The sequence below is a fragment of the Ceratotherium simum genome, chromosome 7 (assembly GCF_057802395.1).
Source record: "Ceratotherium simum simum isolate JZ-2026a chromosome 7, ASM5780239v1, whole genome shotgun sequence".
NCBI classification, from domain to species: Eukaryota; Metazoa; Chordata; class Mammalia; order Perissodactyla; family Rhinocerotidae; genus Ceratotherium; species Ceratotherium simum.
In genome coordinates, this window is record NC_141906.1 from 23,737,250 (window position 1) to 23,761,925 (window position 24,676).

The following is a 24,676-nucleotide window of genomic DNA, read 5'->3' on the forward strand; positions in this document are numbered from 1 at the left end:
CCTTCGCTCTTCTAAATGAGATGATCACCACGATTCTTTCCAATAATTCTCAACTCTTCCCACATACTCTCTTCTTGGCTGGTATCCCAGGACTGCATGCTGCCCACATTTGGATTTCACTTCCTTTTTGCTTCATATTCTTCCTGGTAGTGACTGGGAACGGTGTCCTGCTTTTCCTCATCCTGAAAGAATGCAGCCTTCACCAGCCTATGTTTTTCTTTCTTGCCATGCTCTCCTTTGTTGACCTGGTTCTTTCCCTCTCCACTCTGCCCAAGATGCTGGCCATTTTCTGGTTTGGTGCTACAGCCATCAGCTCCCACTTCTGTCTTTCCCAGATATTCTTCATTCATGCATTCTCTGCCATGGAGTCAGGAGTGCTGGTGCCATGGCCTTGGACCGCTTTGTGGCCATCTGTAACCCACTGCATTATGGAATCATTCTTACTCCGATTGTTGTTGCCAAGAATTGGAGGCCTGGTGGTGCTGCGAGGTGTGGGATTGACCATCTCCTTTCCAAGCCTGGCCCATCAGCTGCCCTACTGTGGCTCCCATACGATTGCCTATACCTACTATGAGCATATGGCAGTTGTGAAGCTGGCCTGTGGGGCCACCACCATGGATAACCTCTATACCTTTGTTGTGGCAATCTTTCTTGGTGTGGGGGATGTGACCTTTATTGCTTACTCCTATGGGCAGATTGTGAGGACTGTGATTCATTTTCCTTCACCCGAGGCACGTGCTACAGCAGGCAGCACATGCACAGCTCATGTCTGTGTAATCCTCTTCTTCTATGGACCAAGCTTTCTTTTTGTGGTCATGCAGTGCTTTGGCCCACACACAGTCTCTGCTGCCAAAGTCATCCTTGCCAATCTCTATTTGCTCTTTTCCCCTGCATTGGACCCCATTGTCTATGGGGTCAAGACCAAGCAGATCCGGGACCAGCTGTTTAAAATTCTAAGGCCCAAACAGATTGATCCCACCTGAGTATAGTTCCCATCAGCTGGACCTCAGGGGCCAGGGTGACCCTCCCCTGTGGGGTGGGAGCCCCACATCCCTGGTTGTTTACCTAGTGAGGATAGTGAAGAGAAAGCAAATGAAGTTATCCTGAGCATTTGGAAATTGGGAAATATCTTCTGAGGCATATGGTGCTTAGATATCATGATGTAAAACTGAGAAGTGCTGGGGTATCTCACTTGATCAATCAGAAAGTAATATTTTTGAAATCTTTTTATTCTAAAAATTTATGATTTACTTACATTGACAAGATAAATGCATTAGGTAATTAAGAAACAATTAAGACTTTGATGGACCTGGATCAAGTGACTGAGGAGTTCAGGGAGAAATGTGCGGGGTGCCTATTTTAAACACAGGAGAACATAGGCCACTTCCCACCACCACAACACTGACACATAGACAGCCTGTGGGAGCAGATAATTCCTCTCTAGCAGAAAAACTGTCATCACAAAAACAGGGATCACAATGTATGGATACTTTAGAATTTCAAATTTATGAGAGAAACTCTAAAATATTCATGTTCCATCTGACTCCAGAATTGCAGATAAAGATTGATTTCAGTATTCCATGTATTTTTTAGCCTGTTTTTGAGAGGGACTACTCTCTACGACTCCCACAGTATTATGTATTTTTGACCTCTGAGAGTAACGATAATTTTTCTTTTATTTCTTCACTTTTAGTCTCGGGTACAGAGACTTGAGTTAAAGTTTATTGAACGTAATAATTATTGTTCTAATTCTCACTTTGTTTGCAAGTTTCTACCATTGGCACTTACTTTAATGTGTTTGTTGTATGTTCTTATGTATTTACATATTTTTATATATGTAGTGAAGCAATATATGTGTTTCATATATGTTATATTTGCAATATATGTAGTGTTGATTGCTACATATTTCTTTTTTTAAAAAGCTTTTTTTCGGGTAAGATTGGCCCTGCGCTAACATCTGTTGCCAATCTTCTTCTTTTTTTTCTTTTTTCTCCCCAAAGCCCCAGTACATAGCTGTGTATCATAGTTGTGGAGCTGTAGCTCTATTGTGTGGGATGCAGCCTCAGCATGGCTTGATGAACGGTAAGTAGGTCTGCCCCAGGATCTGAACCGGCAAACCTCGGGCCGCTGAAGCGGAATATGCGAACTTAACCTCTATGCCACTGGGCTGGCCCCAATAGTTATATATTTCTAATATACATAAATACCCTTCTTTAGTTCCTCAAGTGTCCACGCTTCCTCCAGCCTTGGGTAGTCTAGGCTCTTCCTAATGGGAATGCATCTCCTTATCCTTATCCTCAACATTCCTACTCATCTTGAACTTCAGTTCAACCCTCACCTCCTTGAACATTTTTTTGTTTTGTTTTCTTTTTTTTGGTGAAGAAGGTTAGCCCTGAGATAACATCTGTTGCCAATACTCCTCTTTTTGCTGAGGAAGATTGGCCCTGGGCTAACATCCATGCCTATCTTTCTCCACTTTATATGTGGGATGTCTGCCACAGCATGGCTTGATAAGCAGTGCATAGGTCTAGGCCTGGGATCCAAACCCGCGAACCCAGGGCCACTCAAGTGGAGAGCATGAACTTAATCACTGTGCCAGCAGGCCGGCCCCTGAAGAAGATTTTTATAACTAGATCAGGTCACTTGTTTTATGAACTCAGAGCTCTGTGTATATTTATTTCATTATCCATCATAATTTATAATTAAATATATAATGATTGGTTGAATAATCTCTGTTCCCATCCCTACTAAATGGTGAGCTGTATTGTATTCTTAGTATAGTGCGTGGCACGTGACAGGCTCTCAATAAATGTTTGCTCAATAAATAAACCATTATTTTAATGGACCGTGTCATTACTAGCATATTTCCTCATTGGTCACAATGACATATGTGTGTTTTTGAATAAATGAATACATAAATCTCCAAAGTGTAGCACAGTTAGCACTCAATAAATTTTTATTGTAGAAATGAAATAAATTGTCACAAAATTATCATTTCAATCACAATTACTATTAGCACTATTGTCTTTGCTGTCATCATCATGATTAACACCAACTTGACATTGTCTTTTCAAATGTAATTTCAACTGGTGGTATTTTGTATACTGTGCAGACGCACTACAAGACATGATTGCTCTTATGAGGCAGGCCTAGTGCTGTGTATAAGCATAGAACAAACAGAAAACCAGCATTTGTCATCCTTCTTTTCTTCATTTTCTTCCTTTTCCTGAGTATATACCAGGCTCTCAGTGTGACGATGAAATGAGCTTGAAAAATAGAAATTATAATGACATGTGACAGTGCTGTGGTAGAGATTGGTTCCAAGTCACAGAGGAATAATTCTTAATGGGAGGCGATGGGCAGGAATGGAACATGGGTTGGGTCAAGTTAAAGAGATAACATGAATGACCAGGGTTTAGAAGACTGGGCCTGGGTTATTGGGTGGGTAGGTGGAGGGTCTGGGCTAAACTTATGGTTGCTAAGGGGAGTCTGCCTCAGTCTTTCTCCTAAGTAGCTTCTGCTCTATGCTGTACTCTATGATCTCATTTTTCCTCTATTAAATATTAATCTTCAATATTATTAGTAAGAAGATAGCTCTTCAAAGAAAGGGCAAAAAGTGGAGACCCTTCCCCCCTATTTTTGTCCTTGCTCCGTGGGTGAGAGTAGAAGAAAGTTCTGCAAGAGAGGCAGAGCCGCCATAGGATTGGAGAGGAAGATTGCTTAGGTCGGTGGAGGATTGAGTAATGATTATCACCATTAGACTTAGAGGTCTCTAAGTGCTCTGGCTAAACTTTGAACAATCTTAATCTGGATATGCTGTATTAGTGTAAAATCTTGATAATATGAGCAGCTCCTGGTGTTCAGCTCTTACTCCATGGCAACTTGAGCCCTTGAGAATAAAACTTTGCACATAAATTCAGCTCATTTAATGTCTACAAAATTGTATGAAGCTGGTGCTCTCATTACTCTCAACTTTTTATGATGAAAATATTATACTTTCTACTAAGTGAGGACCATTCATTTTCTCACACCTCTTCTACATCTGTTTTGGTAGAGAGTTCACTGTTCATGTTCCCAAATGCAATTTTCAGTTCTTTCCTGTAAAAATAGACTAGCAAAAAAATAAGCACAAACTGGTGCCTTTGAGGTTCATGTCATTCATGCATATCATCCTCTACCACTCCCAGTTAGTGGTATCACTCCTGGTTGCATTCCTTCGTTAAATGATGACTTGGTCAATATATTCTTCTCTGTTTTTTTTGGGCACCCATAATCATGATGGGGGACTTCAGTATTCATGTGAACATTTTGGATTTTCATGTTCTTGATTTCTTTTCCCCCAAAGATCCTTATCTCATTTACCCATTCTCATGGCATATCCTTGAACTTCTCTAGAGATCACTGCATTTGTTTCCATCAGGTTTCCCAGTATCTGTGCTTCATTCCTTTCTATCCATACTTCTAGCATGATATTTGACAATGAGATTCTGATTGTGTCTCAATCTTCTTAAAATCTTCATGACTTTCTACTGCCCTTCAATGTGACCTGGAATGTGCACACAACAGTTTCTGCTTGCACACCAAGCTCAGTTCCCGAGTACTACATTCCCAAATTTCATGATTCTTTTAGGTCTTTGATAATACAAAGCTCCCTTCCCTCCTGCATCAGGGATTTTGTATCTTCAGCCTAACCCCACACCTCTCTTCACTTTTAACCCTTTCCTCTGGTCATCACCTTGAATTAGGGAGGGCTTTGCTGACCTCCCCAGACTAGAAAGTTTTCTTATTATATGCTTTTAAAACAGTCTAGTTTTAATTTATAATACTTATAATTGTTATTAATTATTTCTGTGATCATGCACTTAATGTATATCATACCATGACCCATGATGACAAGGGCCATTTTATTACGTTAATTTTTTGTTGTGTCCACATCTAGTAGAGCACTTGGATTAGGTAGATATTTAATATCTGTTGAATGAATGAATAAATGAAGCTTCACACCAGCTATAAATGAAATACCTGTTGACTGGATGAATGAAAAGACTGCCCTTGAAATATTATTTCAAAGAAGAATGTGGCTGCTGGGTGGAGTAGTAGCTGCTTTATCAGACATGGGACAAAGGAAAGAGTCTGTTTGGCGATGGGGAGATATGGAGGAGGTCTTGGCCCATCTCATTGGGAACCTGCTGGGATGGACTGTCTGAGAATCTATATTCATCCCATACTTGCCATGATACTGGAGCTGATGTCCATGGACCTGTCACAATCCCCTGGAAGAGAAGCGGAGGCCTCAATTCACCTGAGACCAGTGGCATTTGTCTTAGGTTAGGTGCTCCAGAAATAGACTCTGAGGCAGAGATTTGCATTCAGGAAGCTTATTGTGAAGTACACTTGGGAATGATACCTGTCAAGGAATGAGGCAGGCAGGATGGAGTAGAGGAAGAAGTTAAACTGTGATTCAGTGGCCTCAGATGCCTGAGTTAATTCCAGGGGAGGCTCTTGAGGGGACTGACGCTTTGGTGTTGTTTCAAATTGAAGAGAGAGGGTCAGGTCTTTGTATTCTTACACATACCGGTTATTGGGTGAAAGTTGCACTCAGGGAGGAAAAGTAACCTTGGGTGAGTCAGCTCTCTTTCTCCAAAGGAAAGTGACTCAATTATGAGATTTTAGCAGCCAACACTCACAGCAGATGTAGAATAGAGCATACTGAGCCACAGAGTCCACCAAAGAATTTACTAGGGCCGAGTTTCTCATTCTGTGAGAATGATAAGTCTGAGCTTCCAGAACAATGTGAGGTTTCCTAGTTCACTGAGCGTGAGGTTTCCTAGCACAGCCATCATGAGGTACAGGCTCAGGGGTGATGACCAACAGTAGAAGACATGGGCCGCCTGGTCAGGTGCAGGTGCCACTCCCTGCTCTGCCTCTTTGCTCAACCAGCTATCCCCAGGGCAGTAGACTTAGCTCTGTGTGCCTTCAGGCAATCTAGAGGCTAAATTTCACTCTGTCCAGGTTGTCTGTGTGTCCTCTGGGACCTGCCAATTGGTAATATCTCACCTGCCCAGTGCCTTGTTCACAGTCACGAGCCCTGCCTGGGGGAAGTACCAAGAATGGACTTGCCTCTCAGCATAAAATTACAGAACCAGGTACGAATTCGTGTATAATTTATAGAATACCTACATATCAAGACTTTAATTTAATTAGTATTTGTAATAAACATGTAAGATTTATATTATTTGCTCTACCATCAGGTGAGGTATCTAGACTCAGAGAGTTTAAGTATCCTGCCAAAGTCAGTTGTAGAATATGGAAGACAGAATTTAAACCCTAGTCCATCTGCATTTAAAGCATGTATTTATCCACTACACTGGGAAACCTCTACCAGCTAGTGTGTAGTTATGGAGTATGATGAGATATGATTCTTCTCTTGAAACAAACCATTAAGACGCTGAAAGGATTCCTATAATGTAGATAAAGCAGGAAATTGTGGATGACAAAGAAAGGTCATAAAATAAAACGGTCCTAAAACAGTCAGAATCCTTCTAATATGTAGAAGACAGTAGGTTCTGAGATTTGAAGTATGAGAAATACCAATTCAGAGAAAATAGGCAGAAAAAAGAATACACAAAAGGATATGTAAAACAGGATGGCATACTCATATAATTCCAAGAACACTGAAATGGTTAAAGCAAAACATACACGTGGGATTATGTTAAGTATAAGTCAAAGTAATACAAAAATTTAGCCTTTGAAAACACTGTATGCCAGTCTTAAGTGTTTGATTTTATTCCATGGACTAAATGAACTAAAGGATTTTACCATAGGAGTGACATGATGACATCTGCATTTAGATGCATTTTAGAACCCTCTGACTTCAGAGTGGAGAGTGGATTGAAAAGGATTAATGACAAAGGCAGAGAGAGCTAAGGAAAGAATCAAGGTAGAGAAGTTGGGAGTGTGAACTAGGCAGTGACATTGCAGGTTGAGAAAAATGTGTGATATAGAAGGGGTTAAAAATACAGACAACAGGAAATGGTGAATAGGTAAAAGGGATGAGAGATAAGAATGAATAAAGATAGTTTCCAAGTTTCTACATTGGGTTGGATAGGGAGATAGTAACGTAATTCACAAAAGTATGGACAAAAAGGAGGTGCAGCAGATTTGGGAAGGATAGGTGAATTAATTCAGTTTTGAATATGCTAAGTGTATGATATAGATAGTTAGGAACCAAATGGAAAAATGGATTTATGTTCCAGAAAGATATTTGACTTAGAAACATGGATTTGGAAGAAATTAAAGTATATAAATAGTTAAAACCATGCAAATGGATGAACTTAATTAGAGATAATGTACAGAATAAGGAAAAGAGGAAAGGATGGAACCCTGGAATCAACAATATTTGTTGGTAGGTAGATGAAGAAGGTGGTGGGATGGGGGACAGAGGAAGAACAACTGTAGAGTTCTGTATCCTGGAAACTGAAGGAGACTCATTTAAAAAATAACAGATTGATTTCCAGTGTTCAGTAATGCCAAGAGGTAATAAAGAGGATCCTTTCAAGTTGACATTCAAAATTATAAATAACTGAATAGTAGAGTTTAAACAGCTCTCTAAAAGCAGCATACGCTTACTCTTATCTCTAAATGAAACTAGACCTATTTTAATTTAGACATGTGAATGTCTCACCTTTAAAAATTATCTCAAGAAAAGGAGATTTTCTTCTTGTATCTAACTTTATTCCCTTGTGTTGTAATTTAAACCTCTATCTTATTCTCCTGAAGATGGTAGTCAGATCTGGACAATACGACAATGCATCAGGAATGGAGAAATCATGATATTGGTTTCTTTTTCATCTTCCTTCTCTGACCCATTGATGATGGCCCTTAGTAATTCCAACTGCAGCCTACTCCAACCTCCTTTTTTCTTGATTGGCATCCCAGGTTTAGAGGAAAGCCAGCACTGGATAGCATTGCAGCTGTGTGTACTTTACTTCCTTGCTCTAGTGGGGAATGTCACCACCATCTTCATCATCTGGACTGACCCATCCTTGCACCAGCCTATGTACCTCTTCCTGGCCATGCTATCTGGCATTGATCTGGTCCTGGCCTCCTCCACTGCACCCAAAACCCTTGCAGTGCTCCTGGCTCATGCCCATGAGATTGGGTACACTGTCTGCCTGATCCAGATGTTCTTCATCCATGCATTCTCTTCCATGGAGTCAGGTGTACTTGTGGCCATGGCTTTGGATCGCTATGTAGCCATATGTCACCCTCTGCACCATTCCACCATCCTGCATCCAGGGCTCATAGGGCGCATTGGCGTGGCAGTGTTGGTGCGGGGGTTACTCCTCCTCCTCCCTTTCCCTATCCTACTGAGGAGACTTGTCTTCTGCCAGGCCACCGTCATAGGTCATGCCTATTGTGAACATATGGCTGTGGTAAAACTTGCCTACTCAGAAACTACAGTGAACCGAGCTTATGGCTTGGCAGTGGCACTGCTTGTGGTTGGGCTAGATGTCCTGGCCATTGGTATTTCCTATGCCCTCATCCTCTGCGCAGTGCTGAAGGTACCAGGAGGTGAGGCCCGACTTAAGGCCTTTAGCACTTGTGGGTCTCATATTTGTGTCATCCTAGTCTTCTATGTTCCTGGAATATTCTCCTTTCTCACTCACCGCTTTGGCCACCATGTACCCCATCACGTCCATGTTCTTCTGGCCACACTCTACCTCCTTGTGCCACCTGCACTCAATCCTCTTGTCTATGGGGTGAAGACTCGGCAGATCCGCCAGCGAGTACTCAGGGTATTCTACATAAAAGGATAGATCTGAGCATGTCCCGGTTATTTTCTTCAGATGCTCCTGCCAAAGACACTGCCAGGAGACCATGGCTGGTTTAGGACTTATGGACAGGGGCCATTCCACGGTGAGAAGTCCTTCTAGTCTACTAGTCTCATGGTAAAGAACACTCGTGGGCACTTGGCTCCACAGCTGATTCGGATGTACCTGGATAGCTGGATTTGTGAATATTTTCCCCATCCTTTCTTTTGCTCCTGACCCCAACATTTTTCTATTTCTTGTGACAGAGGATCTTGGGGATAGGAAAATAGATGATAGCTCTGGATATGCAATTTTTCTCTCTTTACCCAATGACTGACCATGCAATATAATGTGGAATGGAAATGGGAAGTCCCAACCTTAGGCTGGTTTTAGTTTTAGAGTGTTTTCAGACCCTTTAAGTTAGTGTTCTGAGCTCTAGGTCACTGGGCTCCTGTGTAGCAAGAGTGTTCTTCAAAGAATTTGAGATGTTCGCAATGTGCGAAAACACTTACATTGCAATAATGGTGTTACTCATTTATTTAAAACAAACTTAAATGGGGCATGTACTGTAATAGGTTCTAGGAATAATATAGCGTGATCCCTATTTTCAAAGAAGAAACATATGTGAATAATCTATTTCCTTTTAAAACATTCTGTTTGTATATTTAATTTATTGTATTTTAATTTATTTATATTTTTGGTTAGGATAAAGAGGGAATAAGACCAAGTATTGAATGTATGTATGTTTTAGAAATATTAATTTAATGATTATCAGTACCTAAAACATGAAATGTGTTATAGTCTGGTGTTGGCAGACACAGCTTTGTTAATAAATGTACAAACAACTATGCCACTTAAAAATGAGTTTCTGTTTCTTAATGTGAATATGGAGTGATGTCAATTAGACCCCCGATTTCTACTAACAGGAATTGGGTAAAACTTACAAGAGGATTGTCACAATTGGTATATTTCACCCTGATTGTTGGATGTTGCCCTAAGATCTGGCGTAACTCTGTTGTGTTCCTAAAAAGTGACACATTTTGTTCAGTCCTGAAAGAAATCAAGTCTCTGCTACCTTGAGGTAGGATGCTCAGGTGATGAGAGGATTCTATCTTGGGATGCCATAGTCGTAGAAGGGGTGGAGTGAATTGTTAGGGTTTTCAGTTTCTCCTTTCTTTGTCAATTTTACTCCTGACAAATAGTTTTCTGTTATAGAGATGAGAGTTAAATCTTTAATTTGATTGACACATGTGGGTGAATTAGGGAGTCCTGTTATGAGTTGTTCTTACTGCAGGAGGAATTACACATTTTTGATCACCTTTGTTCTAGGTCTAGAATTTAAACTCTGGTAAGTTGTCCTGGAGAAGCCCAGGCTATGGTCTATCATGTCCATTGGAAAACAACTCTCTTGACCCTAGAGGTATTTAGTTTGGGTAGGTATGAAAGGAAGTGGTATGCTCTCTCCTTCTCTTTACACCATTTGCTGATGCTAGGAATGTGGATATGATTGTGGGATCTGACGCAGCTTCCTTCGATCACAAGTTGGCAACGTGTGTTGAAGATGGCAGAGCAACACTGTAGAAGAGCCTGTGTTCCTGATACACTCTGGGCCACCAACCTTAACTTAAACCTGAGACTGAAATAAACTTATATTTAGTTTAAGCCAGTATATTTTTGCGAATCTTTGTTGCAGCCGACTTACTTATAGCTTAAAAAGTATGTTTTTCATCTCAGATCTTCCAATGGTGGTGTGTATTCAGTCTGAAGTATGTATTTTAAAATTTCCTTTGAAAATGTTTGTATTTTATGTTCGTTTAAAATGTCTTTATTTTACTCTCATTCAAATTTACTATCAGAAAATTATTTATATCATTTTCCTGTCATATTTTATTTTCTACTGTGCCTGCAGTATATCCTCTATTTCATTCCTAGTAGTGTTTGTTTGTGCTTTCTCTGTTTTTCTTGAATATTGATGTTAAATGTTTATCAATATTATGAAAATATTTAAACTGTATAGCCATTCAGCTAAATGTTAGCACTAATTCTTTTTGTTAACCTTTTCTTGTCTTTTCTGCTGATTTAGATTCCTTTACTTTTCTGCTACCTTAAAGATGCATTAAAAAAGGCATTTAAAAATATATTACATATTTTTTAAATGTCTTTTTTTACCTGCATTCACTCTTCTGTCTAATGGATTAGCTTTTCTGCTTGTTTAACTTGGTCCTTCCCTTTCTTGCTAGTTTCCTCCAATGTCTGTAGATTCTTACTCTTATCTATCTGTTCATAGGTAAGAATTAACCGATTTGGGTAGTTGGTGGGAGTTTCCTCAGAGGCTGTGAAGGTGACAGCTCCTGTGTCCCGATTGTAGGACTTGTAGGTCATTGTGCAAGGATTTGCTAACAAGCAGAATTCCTCTCAGCCTGTCAAGAGGAAAATGAAGAGGTGAGCTGGGCTCCCTCTTCTTTTGCTGAAATAGAGGAGCTTTCATGCCTGGAATCAGAGATGCTCCGGTATATTTTGCTGATCTCTGGAGCTGCTTTTCCATACTTTTTCTCTATTTCTAACTTGAAGAACTGAACCTACCTTGGAATTGACTCTGATTCTCTCTGGCTCCACTGCAATGACAGGGTTTAGAGATACAGAGACATCTCCTTCATTTTATATAGAGAGCTGATTTCCTTGTCACTCTGTATGCCCAGGATATTAACCTGACCCCGCCGCTCTAGCAATACAAGAACAATTACTTCCTCAATTCACTAATGGACTGCTTTCCATTTCTGTTCTCATTTCTTTTGTTTCTAAACTTGGAGTGTTCCCTGGATCTCTTATTAAGAACATTTCCCATGTCTGCATCAAGTTTTCACTTCTCCAATTCCTCAGTCTCTAACTCATAATCCCTGCCACCCACACATACAGACCTATATTGCTTTGCAGGATTCTTCATTCTGGTTTCTATAAATACAAGCTAATCTGACTTATGAATTCCAGAAATTTCTCAAAGAATTTGAACCAATCCTTGAACACTTTCACATAATGTAGGAATGTTATTTAATTATCTTACTTATTTTCATATTTCTTTAGCCATTAAATGGGAACTTTGGGAGAGAGAGGAAGTAAATCATGTTTTCAATCCAACGTCTTCCATCAGAATGATTATAATTTTAATTTAATTTTGCGACATTGAATTGTGTTATGTATCTTCCATGCTAAACTGTAGGCTCCAGGAAGACAGCAGTCTTACGTGTTTCATTTACTTCTCAACACCAAGTGCCTGACTTACTCCCCAACACAGCAAATACCCTCAATAATTGCTTGTGACACAAGATGAATGTACAAACTCGATACCTCTGCAGTGAGTTTTCCTTTTTTCCTTTTAGTAATTTTTAGTGTGATTTTCTGTTTAGGATTAGGAGGACAGATCTCCCATGCTAGAAGTTGATGCTCTTTACCTGACAGAGACAGGGCCTCTTTGAAAGAAAGGAGCTCAGGAGTGTTGTTGGAGATTAAAAGTGCAGATTTCTTATTTTTTATCTCTTCTGTGTTCCTAGTAGTAGAGAATGCTCACCAGGAATTAAAGAGGGACAAGGTAATAATGATTAGAACCTAATAACTTCCATATGCAAGGCTCTGTGGTAAGTCATGACTGGAAAATATACGTGGGACCAGAGGACAAAGAGGAGGCCATCAATTTCAATCTTTTAATTCTAGATTTCAGGATCCCTTCCTGCTCCCTCCCTCCAGCTGGGCGTGGGGAGATCTGATGTAAAAATAAAGCTCCAAGTACAATTACCCAGGCAGCTGCAAGGAGGATTGCAGGACCCCCATAAACGGACCTTGAGTAGAATGTAAAATGCAAAAGAGAATGGCTGGCTTCCAGGTTTCTTTCTGGAAAGCAGATCCTGGGGCTCTTATGCAGGTGAGTTGATGACATTTGAACACATTGCAAAAGAGAGTCCACTGCTGTCCTTGCAGGTCCTTAAGGCAAGCAGTGAAACAGACAGGTTGGAACATATTTCCTACTTTTGAGATGCGTGAACCCCAACCACTGCTCCCGACAATCTCTGTCCAATTGTATTACTGATCCTTCTTGGCATACGGAAAAGCAAGCAAGGGAGAGAAGAGGTGGAAAGAAGAGAGCAGAAGTTTCACTCCTATTATTTCCCCCTTGTGGTGAGAGGAAGAAAAGTCTTCCTCTGTGAAAGTGGAAGTGGAGGGAACAGATTCTTCCCTAATAGGCAGCAGAGGGTTTCTTTCACATTCTTTTGAGAAAGGTTGATAATGTTACCTGGGAGTTGGAAAAACCTTACAGAGTATATTCTCTTACCGAGAATTAAATTGGAAAACAATAATAATAAGATGTCATGAAGCTCTAAACACTTGGAAATTAAACCAAATGCACCTAGATAATCCAGAGCTCCAATAAGAAATCACAGAGAAAATTAGAAAATATTTCAAACTGATTGTTAGTAACATAACAAAAAAAGTTGTTGGATACAGCTAAAAAATAAATTAGAAGGCCATTTATACTTTTAAATGCCTATATTAGAAAGAATAAAGATTTAAAATTAATTTTTAAATTGAGGAGCGTGTGAAGAGTCTCTACCAAAGAGAAAATATATAGACATGAAGGAATTAATTTATGTATAAAATAGTGCAATTGATAATAGCTAACATGTATATAGTGCTTACTATGAGCCCAGCACTGTTCTAAGTGCTATTTATATATTGAGTCTTTTATTCTTCACAAGAACCCTGTGAGGCAGGGGTGCCATTATTATCTTCATGTTAAATGAAAAAACTGAGACCTGGAGAGGTAAAGTGATTTGCCCAAAGTAACACAGCTTGTAAGTGATGGTGCTGGGCTTTTAACCCAGACAGCCTACTTAATAGTCTTTCTCGTCATAGCACCCTGCCCTGTACCTGCCCTCCATCTTATATCATATTGGCGGTAATTTGCATTATTGAGATGTCATTCTACAACACATTTCCTAATGTTCCATTTTGCCCTGACAGGAAGGTTATCCACATGCTCAAGTATGTGAGTAAGCTGTCCTAGAATCCCATTTTGAGGGTGTGTTCCTGGGTTCTTTTCTGGTACCAATTACTATATCATGCAGGGTCTAAGCAGGAAACAGCACAAGAAAAGGGTTTAACTGAAAGAAATTTAAAAAGGGACTATTTATAGAAATGTTGGGAGGAGCAAGGGAAACAACAAGATGCACCCAGGAGTTAGGAGCAGCAGGGAGCCACTACTACCCCAGGCCTCAAATGGTAAGCAGAGGGAGCACTATTATACCAACTTGATGAGCTCTGGCGCTCTGGGAGAGGGTTTTCCCACTAGGATCTCTGGCTAGAGAGAAACACAGCCATTGTCAGAACTGTATCAAAGTGGAGGGTGGGAGCAGGAATAAGTACCTCAGCCTTTCTTTCCTCCCATGTTTTGATCTCCTGTGGGTGACTCCTCTTGACTGAACTGGAAGCCAGAGAGTCAGTTCAGGGAACCCAGATAAAGCGGGCCGTAGAGATCAGCCTCCCTGAGCACAGAGCAGGGCAAAGGAAGAGGAACTGAATTTGTGGTCAAATAGAGAATAAACAGCACACTGGGTTGAACCCAGCTGTTTGCCTTCTCTATGGTTGGACTTAGGAGGTAAAGGAGAAAAACGTCACACAATGAATCTGACGGGTTTTACTTTAACTTCATCATCCCGAACTCCCAAGAGACATTCAATAATGTCTATGACTAGAATAATCACTCACTCAGAAAAGTGGTTCTAATAACACTGGAGAGGTAGGAAGGAGTCAGATTATGTATGACCTTGATTTAATTAATTAGGTAAAATGTGTTGATCCTACTACATTCTAAACACTAAGATACCACCTTAATGAGGAACAAAATCAACATGCATCTAATGCTCATGAAGCTAACAGTTCAGTTCATGTGTAGTCTGGAGTAGTCTGTATTATGAAGACTGGTTTTATTTTATGAACAATGGGAAGCTACTGGTAATACAATGTAATGCAATTGTTATAATGGAATCTTGATGAGCGTAGGGACCTTAACAACCTTATTCGCCTTTTTATCTCTGTGAGTAATCTAGTGCTGGAATTAGAGTTGATACTAAAAAATAAATACTTATTGAATAACTGATATTTACATAAGGTAAATTAGTTACCCAAATCTATACAGATATCAAATAGCATAGTTCAATGCAGGGTAATATAAAAGCAGGAAAAAGTATACTTTTGTTAAGAAATTCTGAAAAGATTCAATATGACATTTCAGGATGCTGAAAGTAGTATAAAGTAACGTTTAAGAGGATGATCTGTATGGTCAAGCAGATAGATATAGATTTGAATTTCAAGTCACTTTCAAATTCGGTCCCTCATATCTCAACTATTGGCACCCAGTAGCACCTTAACATAGGGTAAGATGAAGCTTCCCATGAGATCCAGCTCATCAACTGCCAGGTCCTGGTATCCCAAACTACTACTGTTCCCAGTTGGCTTGGAGAAGGGAGTGGGACCGTGTGAGGAGTTACTGCAGATCATAAAACCCACAAAATTTTTACAGAGACCCTCCTTTGTGCCCAACACTGCGATAGCCAAGAGGTTACCTTTGCATATTCCTCTGGTTGGAGAGCCCCATCTTCTCCAACATGGCCATTTCAGAACTCAGTTTCAGCTTTTTGGCCTCGTTCCCAGATACAGCTCCTAACCTCTACACAGGTGAAGAGCCTGATGGAAGATAAAGAAGGCAAATTGAGAAATCCAAGGACAGTGAGCCAGATACATAGACCAGGACAGAACCCAAGGGAGGCGGGTTTGATTCCCCTGCCAGAGTCCATGACATTGGCTGGTTTACTTACTACTGCAGGAGGGACCATGAAGATGCCCTCAGGCTGGTGCCTCCTTCTGGGCTGCTTCCCCTTTCCTGGCTCTTGCTGCCTGTGCCTGGCCTTTGGTTGCTCAGAGCAGACCTAACTCTCTCCCTATCACTCTCCTGGGGTTTTGGTTATAAATCATAGCCGTGAAATGACCTGGTCTTGGTCTGACCCTCCTTGAACCCATTCCATGGCACTCCTCAGTCTCATCCAACTACACCCAGGGCATGTTGTTGTCTCACTCCAGCAGGAAGGGCCTCTAGTGACTTCGGAGGCTTGTATTGGTCACTTTAGGAAAGAATCCTACTCAAACCCACTCCTGGGGGCAGGCCCGCCAGATGGATGGCTCTGCCAGCTTGAATGATTGGAAGAGATGTGTTCTCCTTTCTGTCTAGGCTTGGTTTCCTCTTCACTCATTCTAGCAAGTATAGTCAGTTCTTAAAAATTCCTGTGCTATGCAATATCCCATAAGAAAAACCACAGACAGGACTTATGGAAAAATGGAGTTAGGAGCACAACACTTAAAATTGTTGTCAGTGACACATAAAAAATAAAACTAATATAAACAGTAACAGAGTTTTATGCATGTTAAATGGTTAAGGAAAATACAAATCCTACAATGAATACAACACTTTACTTTGAAAAAGACGTGAAATTTCCTGTGAAATTGGGCACAAGGGTGGCAGCTTGAGAGTTACTATGACGTGCTAGAAGGAACTTTATCTGAAATCAGATGGAAAGTTGTGAAGTGAACAAAGGCAGCTGGCAGATTTTAAGGGTGTGTACATGTGTGTGTTTTGTGTATTCCCATGTAGCTAGATGCAGTTTTCTGCATTCAAATTGCACAAAGGCAAATGTGAAATTTATTTTTTTAAAAATTTTTTGTTTATTACAGTAACATTGGTTTATAACATTGTATAAATTTCAGGTATACATCATTATGCTTCTATTTCTGCATAGATTACGTCATGTTCACCAGCCAAATACTAATTACAACCCATCACCACACACCTGTGCCTAATTATGCCTTTCGCCCTCCTCCCTCTCCCCTTCCCCTCTAGTAACCACCAATCCAATCGCTGTCTCTATGTGTTTGTTTGGTGTTGTTATTATCTACTACTTAATGAGTGAGATCATACGATATTTGACCTTCTCCCTCTGACTTACAATGTGAAATTTAATTATGTCCAAATTGTTTTGTAATATATAATTGGTGTGGGAACATGTTTGTGCATTCAAACCAAATGACATAGCAGAACTGACTATATCTCCTTTTCTTTTGTGTCAACAATCTTCCACTCTCCTAAATCAGGGACTTCAATATAGGAAGGTTCCAAGGACTGACAACTTCAAAAAATATCTCTATTCCACATACTTCTGCCTAGGTCTTTCCATGGCACTTCCCAGTCACAGTCCTGTATCTGCCTTTCACTGATCCATCCTCTTGTAAGAGTCATCTTTGTATATTGCTTTCAGCTCCTCATCTTTTTAAGTTATGGCCATCTAAAATTTATCCTATCATGATATTCAAACTGCTTTTGCTAGTGATTTCCATACTGCCTAATTGAATGAGAATTGAATTAGATACAGTCCCACAAGAGAACAGATGACCCAGTCAAATTAGAATAATTTGAGAAGGGATTACTTACAATGGACTATTTATAAGGATGTGGTCACTAAGAGATTCTAAGTCATAGCGCAGTTACATAGGGCTAGTAACAGCACTTGCCACCATTTCTAGACCTGAAGAAGTGAGTGACTAGAATCCTGAAGCAGAGAGTTGGCATAGAGAAGGTTACCTTGTGAGGAACCTTTTTGGTTGATGTTGTTGAATTTATTCTAACTCTTCAGGTGTGAGTTGTTTGTTCACGTTAATGTCACTCTTTCATGTTGATTTTGCCCGAATAGATGGTTGTATTTGGTGTTAAAGAAAAATTATACTGGATGGGATGAGCAAAAGGAAGTTGATTTTATTCTGATCCTATTTCCGGTAATGGGGAAGAGAGCACAGACCAAGTTTGGATACCCAGTTCTGCTAAAACAGAAGGTGGGTTTGGGCTGGGGTACAGTGTCAGGGGGAATGGGTTTAAGGCCTGGGGTGAGCTAGTGGAAAAGTACTGGAGGATTTTAGTGGGAGGTTGATCAATAGGATGTGTCAAGCACATTGAATTATTCCTGAGATTGCAAATGTTTTTGTCCGTGATTAGGCCATCTGTGTTTGCTAATTGACACCCTTAAAGTTAAGCTCCTACCCTCCACAGAAACTGGAAGATAGAGTGCCATCTCTTTCAATGTTTACGTTTCAAGAGATAGTTCCTAGGTCCCTGAGAAAGACATTTCCTAGGTTGTAAAAGTGGCAAGAGGTTAGAAGAAGACATACATACACTGCAAAGGGACAGAGAAAGAATTTACAATTACAAGTTTTCTCAAGCAAATGCCCTAAGGGAGGCCAGAGGCTTATAGTCAGGAAAAAATCTGCCTAAAGTTTGGGCCAATCCCTCTCAGTTGGTTGTTTTTCTTTCCATTAGGCAATCTCGGAATGCTGCTGTATTTGTTTGATGCAACTTGTTGTAGGGGAGTTGTGGAGTGTGCTAATAGATTGATTTATGGTTGAGCTTTTCCCCATGCCTCATGGGGCATGATTATTTATAGTCATGTGGCTCACTGTCCTGTTTTCTGACCAAATCTCCAATATTCTGCATATCCACAGCTGTTGCTTGACTTTTGGCCCACTTCTTGGTCCAACAGTGTATGTGTAGATAAATCTGCCTGGCTACTCCTACTGCGCTATGCATTAGTCACCAGGTTGGTTATTTCATGGCCTCTGCTTCTTTTAGTCAGACATTTCTGAGTCTGAATCTACATTATTTTTGTAGCAATCCTTTCTTGTGCACCTTTTGGGCTTCCATTCTTCCACAATTCCATCACAGTTGGCTTTCGTCTTTGGAGTTTCCCCATCTTTTCTGTCTCATCAATGTCTCTCCATTTGTTTTTTTTATCATGTTATGGATTGATTTATTTTTGAATATCTTGTCAGTATTGCTAGGTTTTGGAGTGGGAGGAGGAAGCTACAGTGAATGCTGAGTTTGTTATATTGATTCAGAGATCTTTGGAACTTATTACTCTTTGGAATTTTTGAGACTTTCTTCATGGCCCGATATTTTATCAACTTCTGAAAACAATGCATGAAAAGAACATAATGTGTATTGTCTGTTTTTACTGAGAGTTAGCTATGCAACATTCATTCAAACCCATCTTTCCATAACTTTTCACTATCATAGAGACTGGAAAGCAAGAATACTCAGCTTTTGAGTCTTCCTTGAAACTAGAGATGAACTTCAGACACATTTCTCATCACCCAGATGTAAAGTCTGTTGAGGCTGACTTTTACATTTGATGTTTACATCTGAGCTCATCTGGAATATGGAATTGAACATGGAAGATGGTAGTCATAGTTTAGGATGGTGGAGCAGAAAATAAAAAGAGCCTGGTTTTTTGATGGCATGATAGAGGTGACTTAACAAGCTTGAATTGCCTGATTCTGTGTGCGTCTGTGTGTGTGATGAGATAAATAAATTCCATTGGTGAAATCACTATAATCTAGTGTCTCTCATACACAGATAAACAGGTTCCAATCCTAATGATTGTTTACTAAGGTTATGGAGGCACATTTTCCCCCTTCTTGATGTTTTGTGCAGGCCAATCCATTTTCATAACTCTCCTGGCTTCTGTTCATCCCTCACTTACTCTCCAGAGTAGAAGGAGTGTCTTAATATGAGTGGCTAATAAAGGAAAAAAAGTGGGCTTGTAGAGCTCAGTGCCTTTCTCTCTTCTTGTCTCTGTGTGACGGAACACAAACATAGATTTATCTAACCACTGCACAGGGGGGCCAATAATTGGACTGCCAGGCTTGTGGCAAGGAAGGTGGTTTACTATCAAAAGGCAGCCAGATGAGGAGATGGGAGTTAAAACTCAGATCCACCTCTCCCAAGGGAAAAAAGCATAGGTTTTTATCTGGGGTTTTAGGTAGAGGAAGGGGAGCATGTGGCCTTGCTGGTTGGTGCCTTCCCACCAGCCTGTGTTTGGCCTTGAAGACTGAATTTCTTTTCCCTTAACTGTCTGGACTTTTCTGGTTAGTTTTCATCTTCAGCCTGCATTGGCCTTGTGAGGCTGAATCTTGATGTCTGGACTTTGACTTTCTAGGAAAGACAGTGCACTCATATAGTAAACAGGGACAGAAAGACCTGGTTAGTTTTGAAAAACAGTTGATTATGCTGACTATGCACAGCTGCAGTTAGCAAAGCTTATCTCAAAGGTTTTTTTTTCTCTTCTTTTAGCCCAGGGAAGATTTATTATTATTTTTATTTTTTATTGATGTCTTAATAGTTTACAACATTGTGAACTTTTAGTTGTACATTATTGTCTGTCAGTCACCATATAAACGTGTCCCTTCACCCCTTGTGTCTATCCCCCAACCCCCTTCCTCCTGGTAACCACTAAACTGTTCTCTTTGTCCATGTGTTAGTTTATCTTCCACATATGAGTGAAATCATGTGGTATTTGTCTTACTCTGTCTGGCTTATTTCATTTAACATAATACTCCCCAGGTCCATGCATGTTGTTGTAAATGGGACGATTTTGTCCTTTTTTTTTTTTGGCTGAGTAGTATTCCATTGTATATAGATACCATATCTTCTTTATCCACTCATCAGTTGAGAGACATTTAGGTTGCTCAGGGAAGATTTTTTTTAACCTCATTCTTGGTTTCATTTGGACCATGTGTCTCTATGGCTCTCAGCCATGTAGTAACTCCAATTGTAAAGGTTCTATGTCTGAGAGTCCTAAGTCCCTGCAGTTTTGGAAAGTCAATTTTATTCAAGAAATTGTTAACATTTGGTTAATTGACAGAGTATATTGAAAAAGAGGATATAAAAATTATAATTTGGGCATTCAAAATAAATGTTTAGACACAAAAATTCTCAACAAAATACTAGTAAACGGAATTCAGCAATATATAAAAATGATTATACATCATAATCAAGTGTGATTTATCTCAAAAATGCAAGATTCATTTAACATCTGAAAATCAATTAATATAAGACATCATATCAATAGAATAAAAAACAAAAAACATGTGATCATCTCAAGACATAGAAAAAGCATATGACAAAATCCAGCACTCTTGCAAGATAAAAACACATACAAACTGGGAATAGAAGGCAACTCCCTCAACCTCATAAAGGGCATCTACAAAAAACCCAATGTTCACAACATGCCTAATGATGAAAGAGTGAAGGTTTTCCCTCTAATATCAGAAATAAGAGAAGGACGTCTGTCTTTACCACTTCTGTACAACATCATACTTAGATTCTAGCCAGGGAAAAGGCAAAAAACTGAAATAAAAGGCATTCTGATTGGAAAGAAATGAGTAACACTATCTCTATTTGCAGATGACATGACTTGCATGTAGAAGACCCTAAGGAATACACTAAAAAACTGGAACAACTAGTAAACTAGTTTAGCAAAGTTGTAGGATACAAAGTCATTTGTACAAAAATCATTTGAATTTTTTGTGTTAGCAATGAAATATTCAAAATGAAATTAAGAAAACAATTCCATTTACAAGAACACCATGAATAATAAAATATTTAGGAGTAAATTTAACAAAAGGATTGCAAAACGTATACTCTGAAAACAACAAAACGTTGAAGAAATAAAAGATGAACTAAATAAAGGGAAAGATATCTTGTGTTCATGAATCACAATACTTAATATTGTTGAGATGGCAATACTCCTCAAATTAATTTACAGATTCAGTGAAATCCCTACGAAAAGTCCAACTGTATTTTTTGGCAGAAATGGACAAACATCCTAAAATTCATATGGAAATTCAAGGGACCCAGAAGAGCTAAAACAATCTTGAAAAAGAAGAATAAAGTTGGAGGACTCATACTTCCAAATTTACTGCACAGCTACAATAATCAAAACAGTGTAGTATTGATATAAGGGTATACATACAGATCAATGGAGTAGAATTGATAGTCCAGAGATAAACTCACGCACTTATGATTAACTAGTTTTCAACAAGGTTATCAAGTTAATTAAATGGGAAGAATAGTCTTTTCATCAAATGGCACAGGGATAATTGAATATCCACATGCAAAAGGATGAAGTTGGACCCCCTCATACATCGTACACAAACGTTAACTCAAAATGAATCATAAACCTAAATGTAAGAACTAAAACTATAAAACCTTTAGAAGATTATATGGGAATAAATCTTTATGACCGTGGGATAGGCAAACCAACTTAGATATGACACTACAAGCACAAGCAATAAATAAAAAATATACAAATTAGACTTCATCAAAATTAAAAATGTTTGTGCTTCAAAGGATACCGTCAAGTCAGTAAAAAGACAACCCATAGAATGGGAGAACATACTTGCAAATCCTATATCTGATAAGGAACTTGTATCTAGAATATTCAACTCAAAGATAAAAGGACAAATACCCAACTAAAAATTCAACTTAAAAACAGATGAAGGATCTGAATGGACATATCTCCAAAGAAGATACACAAATGGCCAATAAGCACATCAAAAGATGCTCAACATCACTAGCTATCAGGAAGTACAAATCAAAACCACAGTGAAATATCACTTACCCACTAGGATGGCAATAACCAAAAAGATAAGTAATAGCAAGTGAAAAATGGACTTTTTATTTTAGAATAGTTTTAGATTTATAGATTTAAGTTATGAAAATAGTGCAGAGAGTCCTCATATATCCTACTCTCAGTTTCCTGTATTATTAATAACTTACTTTAGTACAGTACATTTCTCACCTTTAAAGAACCAACATTGATATATTATTATTAACTAAGGTACATACTTTATTCATATTTCCATAGTTTTTACCTAATATGCTTTTTCCATTTCAGGATTCCATCAGGATACCACCTTGCATTTAGATACCAGGTCTCCATCAGATCCTCTTGGTTGTCTGATGTTTTCCTCATGGTTACACTGGGGTTATGTGTTTTTTGGAGGAAGACCACAGAGATAAAGTGCCATTCTCCTCACATTGTATCAAGGATACATATTGTGAACATGATTTATATTATTGATGTAAACTTGACCACCTGGCTGATGTAGTGTTTGTCAGGTTTCTTCATTTGTAAACTTATTTGTTCCTCCCTTCCCATACCGTACTCTTTCGAGAAAAGTCACTATGCACTTAAGAAGTGAAGAGTTATGTTCCACCTACTTGAGGGTGGTGTATTTACATAAATTATTTGGAATTCTTTTATATGAGAGATTTGTTTATTATCTTCCATTCATTTATTTATTGAATTTTCTATTTGTATCAGTTTGAACTTAGGATTTTTATTTTTCATTTTGGGTTATGTTCCAATACTAGGACTTCCAATGTGTAAACAACTTAGAAGTCATCACTTCTACCTTTACAAGAAGAAAAATCAGACAGAAAGGACTATCAATGAGTTTTCTGGGGCCCATCAGAGAATTGATGTCACAGGGCATACTGTCACCCCAAAATTTGGAGAATCAGGTGAATACAGATAATCTGGCTACTTGGAGTAGAAGCTACAAACTGGTAGGAAGAGTTCAGAGGTAATTTTGACAAATTGCTGGAGGATGAGCGTGGTCTAGATTGAGAATGAGAAATACTTGGGGGCTGCAGTTTCAGGGAGCCTCACACTTTAAATCCAGGAAGCCTAGCAGATTCTCATAGAAAAGATCCAAGAATGGTCCACTGGTTCTGACAGGGGGAGGGGAAAAGTTAACATTGTGAAATAAACCCAGAGCGTTCTCCATAATAGACGCCTCCTCTCCAGGAGAAAAGACATTATTAGAGCCATCTCCCACCTAGGGGAAGGGTATTTCTCTGACTCCAGGATGTCAGTTAGCCCTGTGACCTCAGTTCTCTGACAGTCCAAGAAAAGTGGTTGATTTTCAGTTCGTTCAGCTTTTTCTTGATGTAAAGATGGGAGTGACAACTTCTAATCTCTCTTTACATGTTGGAGCTGAAAGGAAGTCTGAATTTTCTTTGACACTCGGATCTTAGCCATATAATTGTTACTAATTTGTCACTTTTCCAATCTCTCTATACTCATTTAAAGATGTTTTGTCTGTCATTTCTACTTGTTCTCACTGAAAGGTTTTGTCTGAATTATCCTATCAGCCATTAGTAGAAATGAAAATCCAATCTCTTGGACAGCCAGATTAGAAGAAATTCTAGTATCTTTTTTGGGGGACTTATTTCTTCTTCCTGAAATGTTACAGGATCACAGGGACTTAGCCCAAACACCATGTGGAAAGAGAAACAGGCAATTCAACCCATCCATTAGTGTACTGCCACTTGTCAGCTGCCAATGCTTCTGTTCTTGGTATATGGGATCATTTTTTAAAACAGGTGGGTGAAGGCACCTGGTCCAGTTTGCCTTGTCAATAGATATAATAAAGCCCTTGCTATCTAAATCATTCTCCTAAAGGAAAGGTGATTCAATTCCTTGAGATTTAGTGGCCTACAGTTCTCACACTTCAGCTTCCAAGTTTACTGGCACAAGTTAGCCTTTTCTTCTGCAAATCAGCCATAATGCAATGTGATTCCGTCAGAAGAGTCTTCCAACCATGTTCACATGTCATTCTGGGACCAACATTTCACCCTTGCTGATCTATACTCTGGCATTGAAATAACATTTTGCCTAGCTTTTCCTTCTCCTTGTCCCCAAACATACATCATTTCTCCTATCAGAAAAGTTCACCTTTAGATACATTTGTTGTTCTTTATATTTCCAATGAACTATTAGTTCTCACCGGGATTTTCTCAATTTGTTAGAGAAGTTCAAGTAGCTTTGAATGTTAAAAAAAAAAAGCAGTTGGGATATTCCTTTTTGGGCTCTAATGCAAGTGAACTCAAGATGTGGTAAGGAGTTTATAAAGTAACAAAATAATTCCTG

The 24,676-nt window shown here is 39.2% G+C and overlaps 1 protein-coding gene and 1 pseudogene across 1 annotated transcript; both read left to right on the forward strand.

Annotated features, from left to right (window-relative positions):
* Positions 1-227: 227 nt before the first annotated feature.
* Positions 228-983, forward strand: LOC101389160 (olfactory receptor 52N4-like; annotated as a pseudogene).
* Positions 984-7,807: 6,824 nt separating this feature from the next.
* Positions 7,808-8,819, forward strand: LOC101393168 (olfactory receptor 52L1-like). The gene has a single exon (XM_004418340.3). It carries the CDS (start codon positions 7,830-7,832, stop codon positions 8,817-8,819), a length of 990 nt encoding a protein of 329 aa, XP_004418397.2. The 5' UTR covers positions 7,808-7,829.
* Positions 8,820-24,676: the final 15,857 nt, after the last annotated feature.

Bases quoted from the DNA above. Each gene is read 5' to 3' on its own strand.
- LOC101393168 (XM_004418340.3), top strand. From the start codon at position 7,830: ATGATATTGGTTTCTTTTTCATCTTCCTTCTCTGACCCATTGATGATG.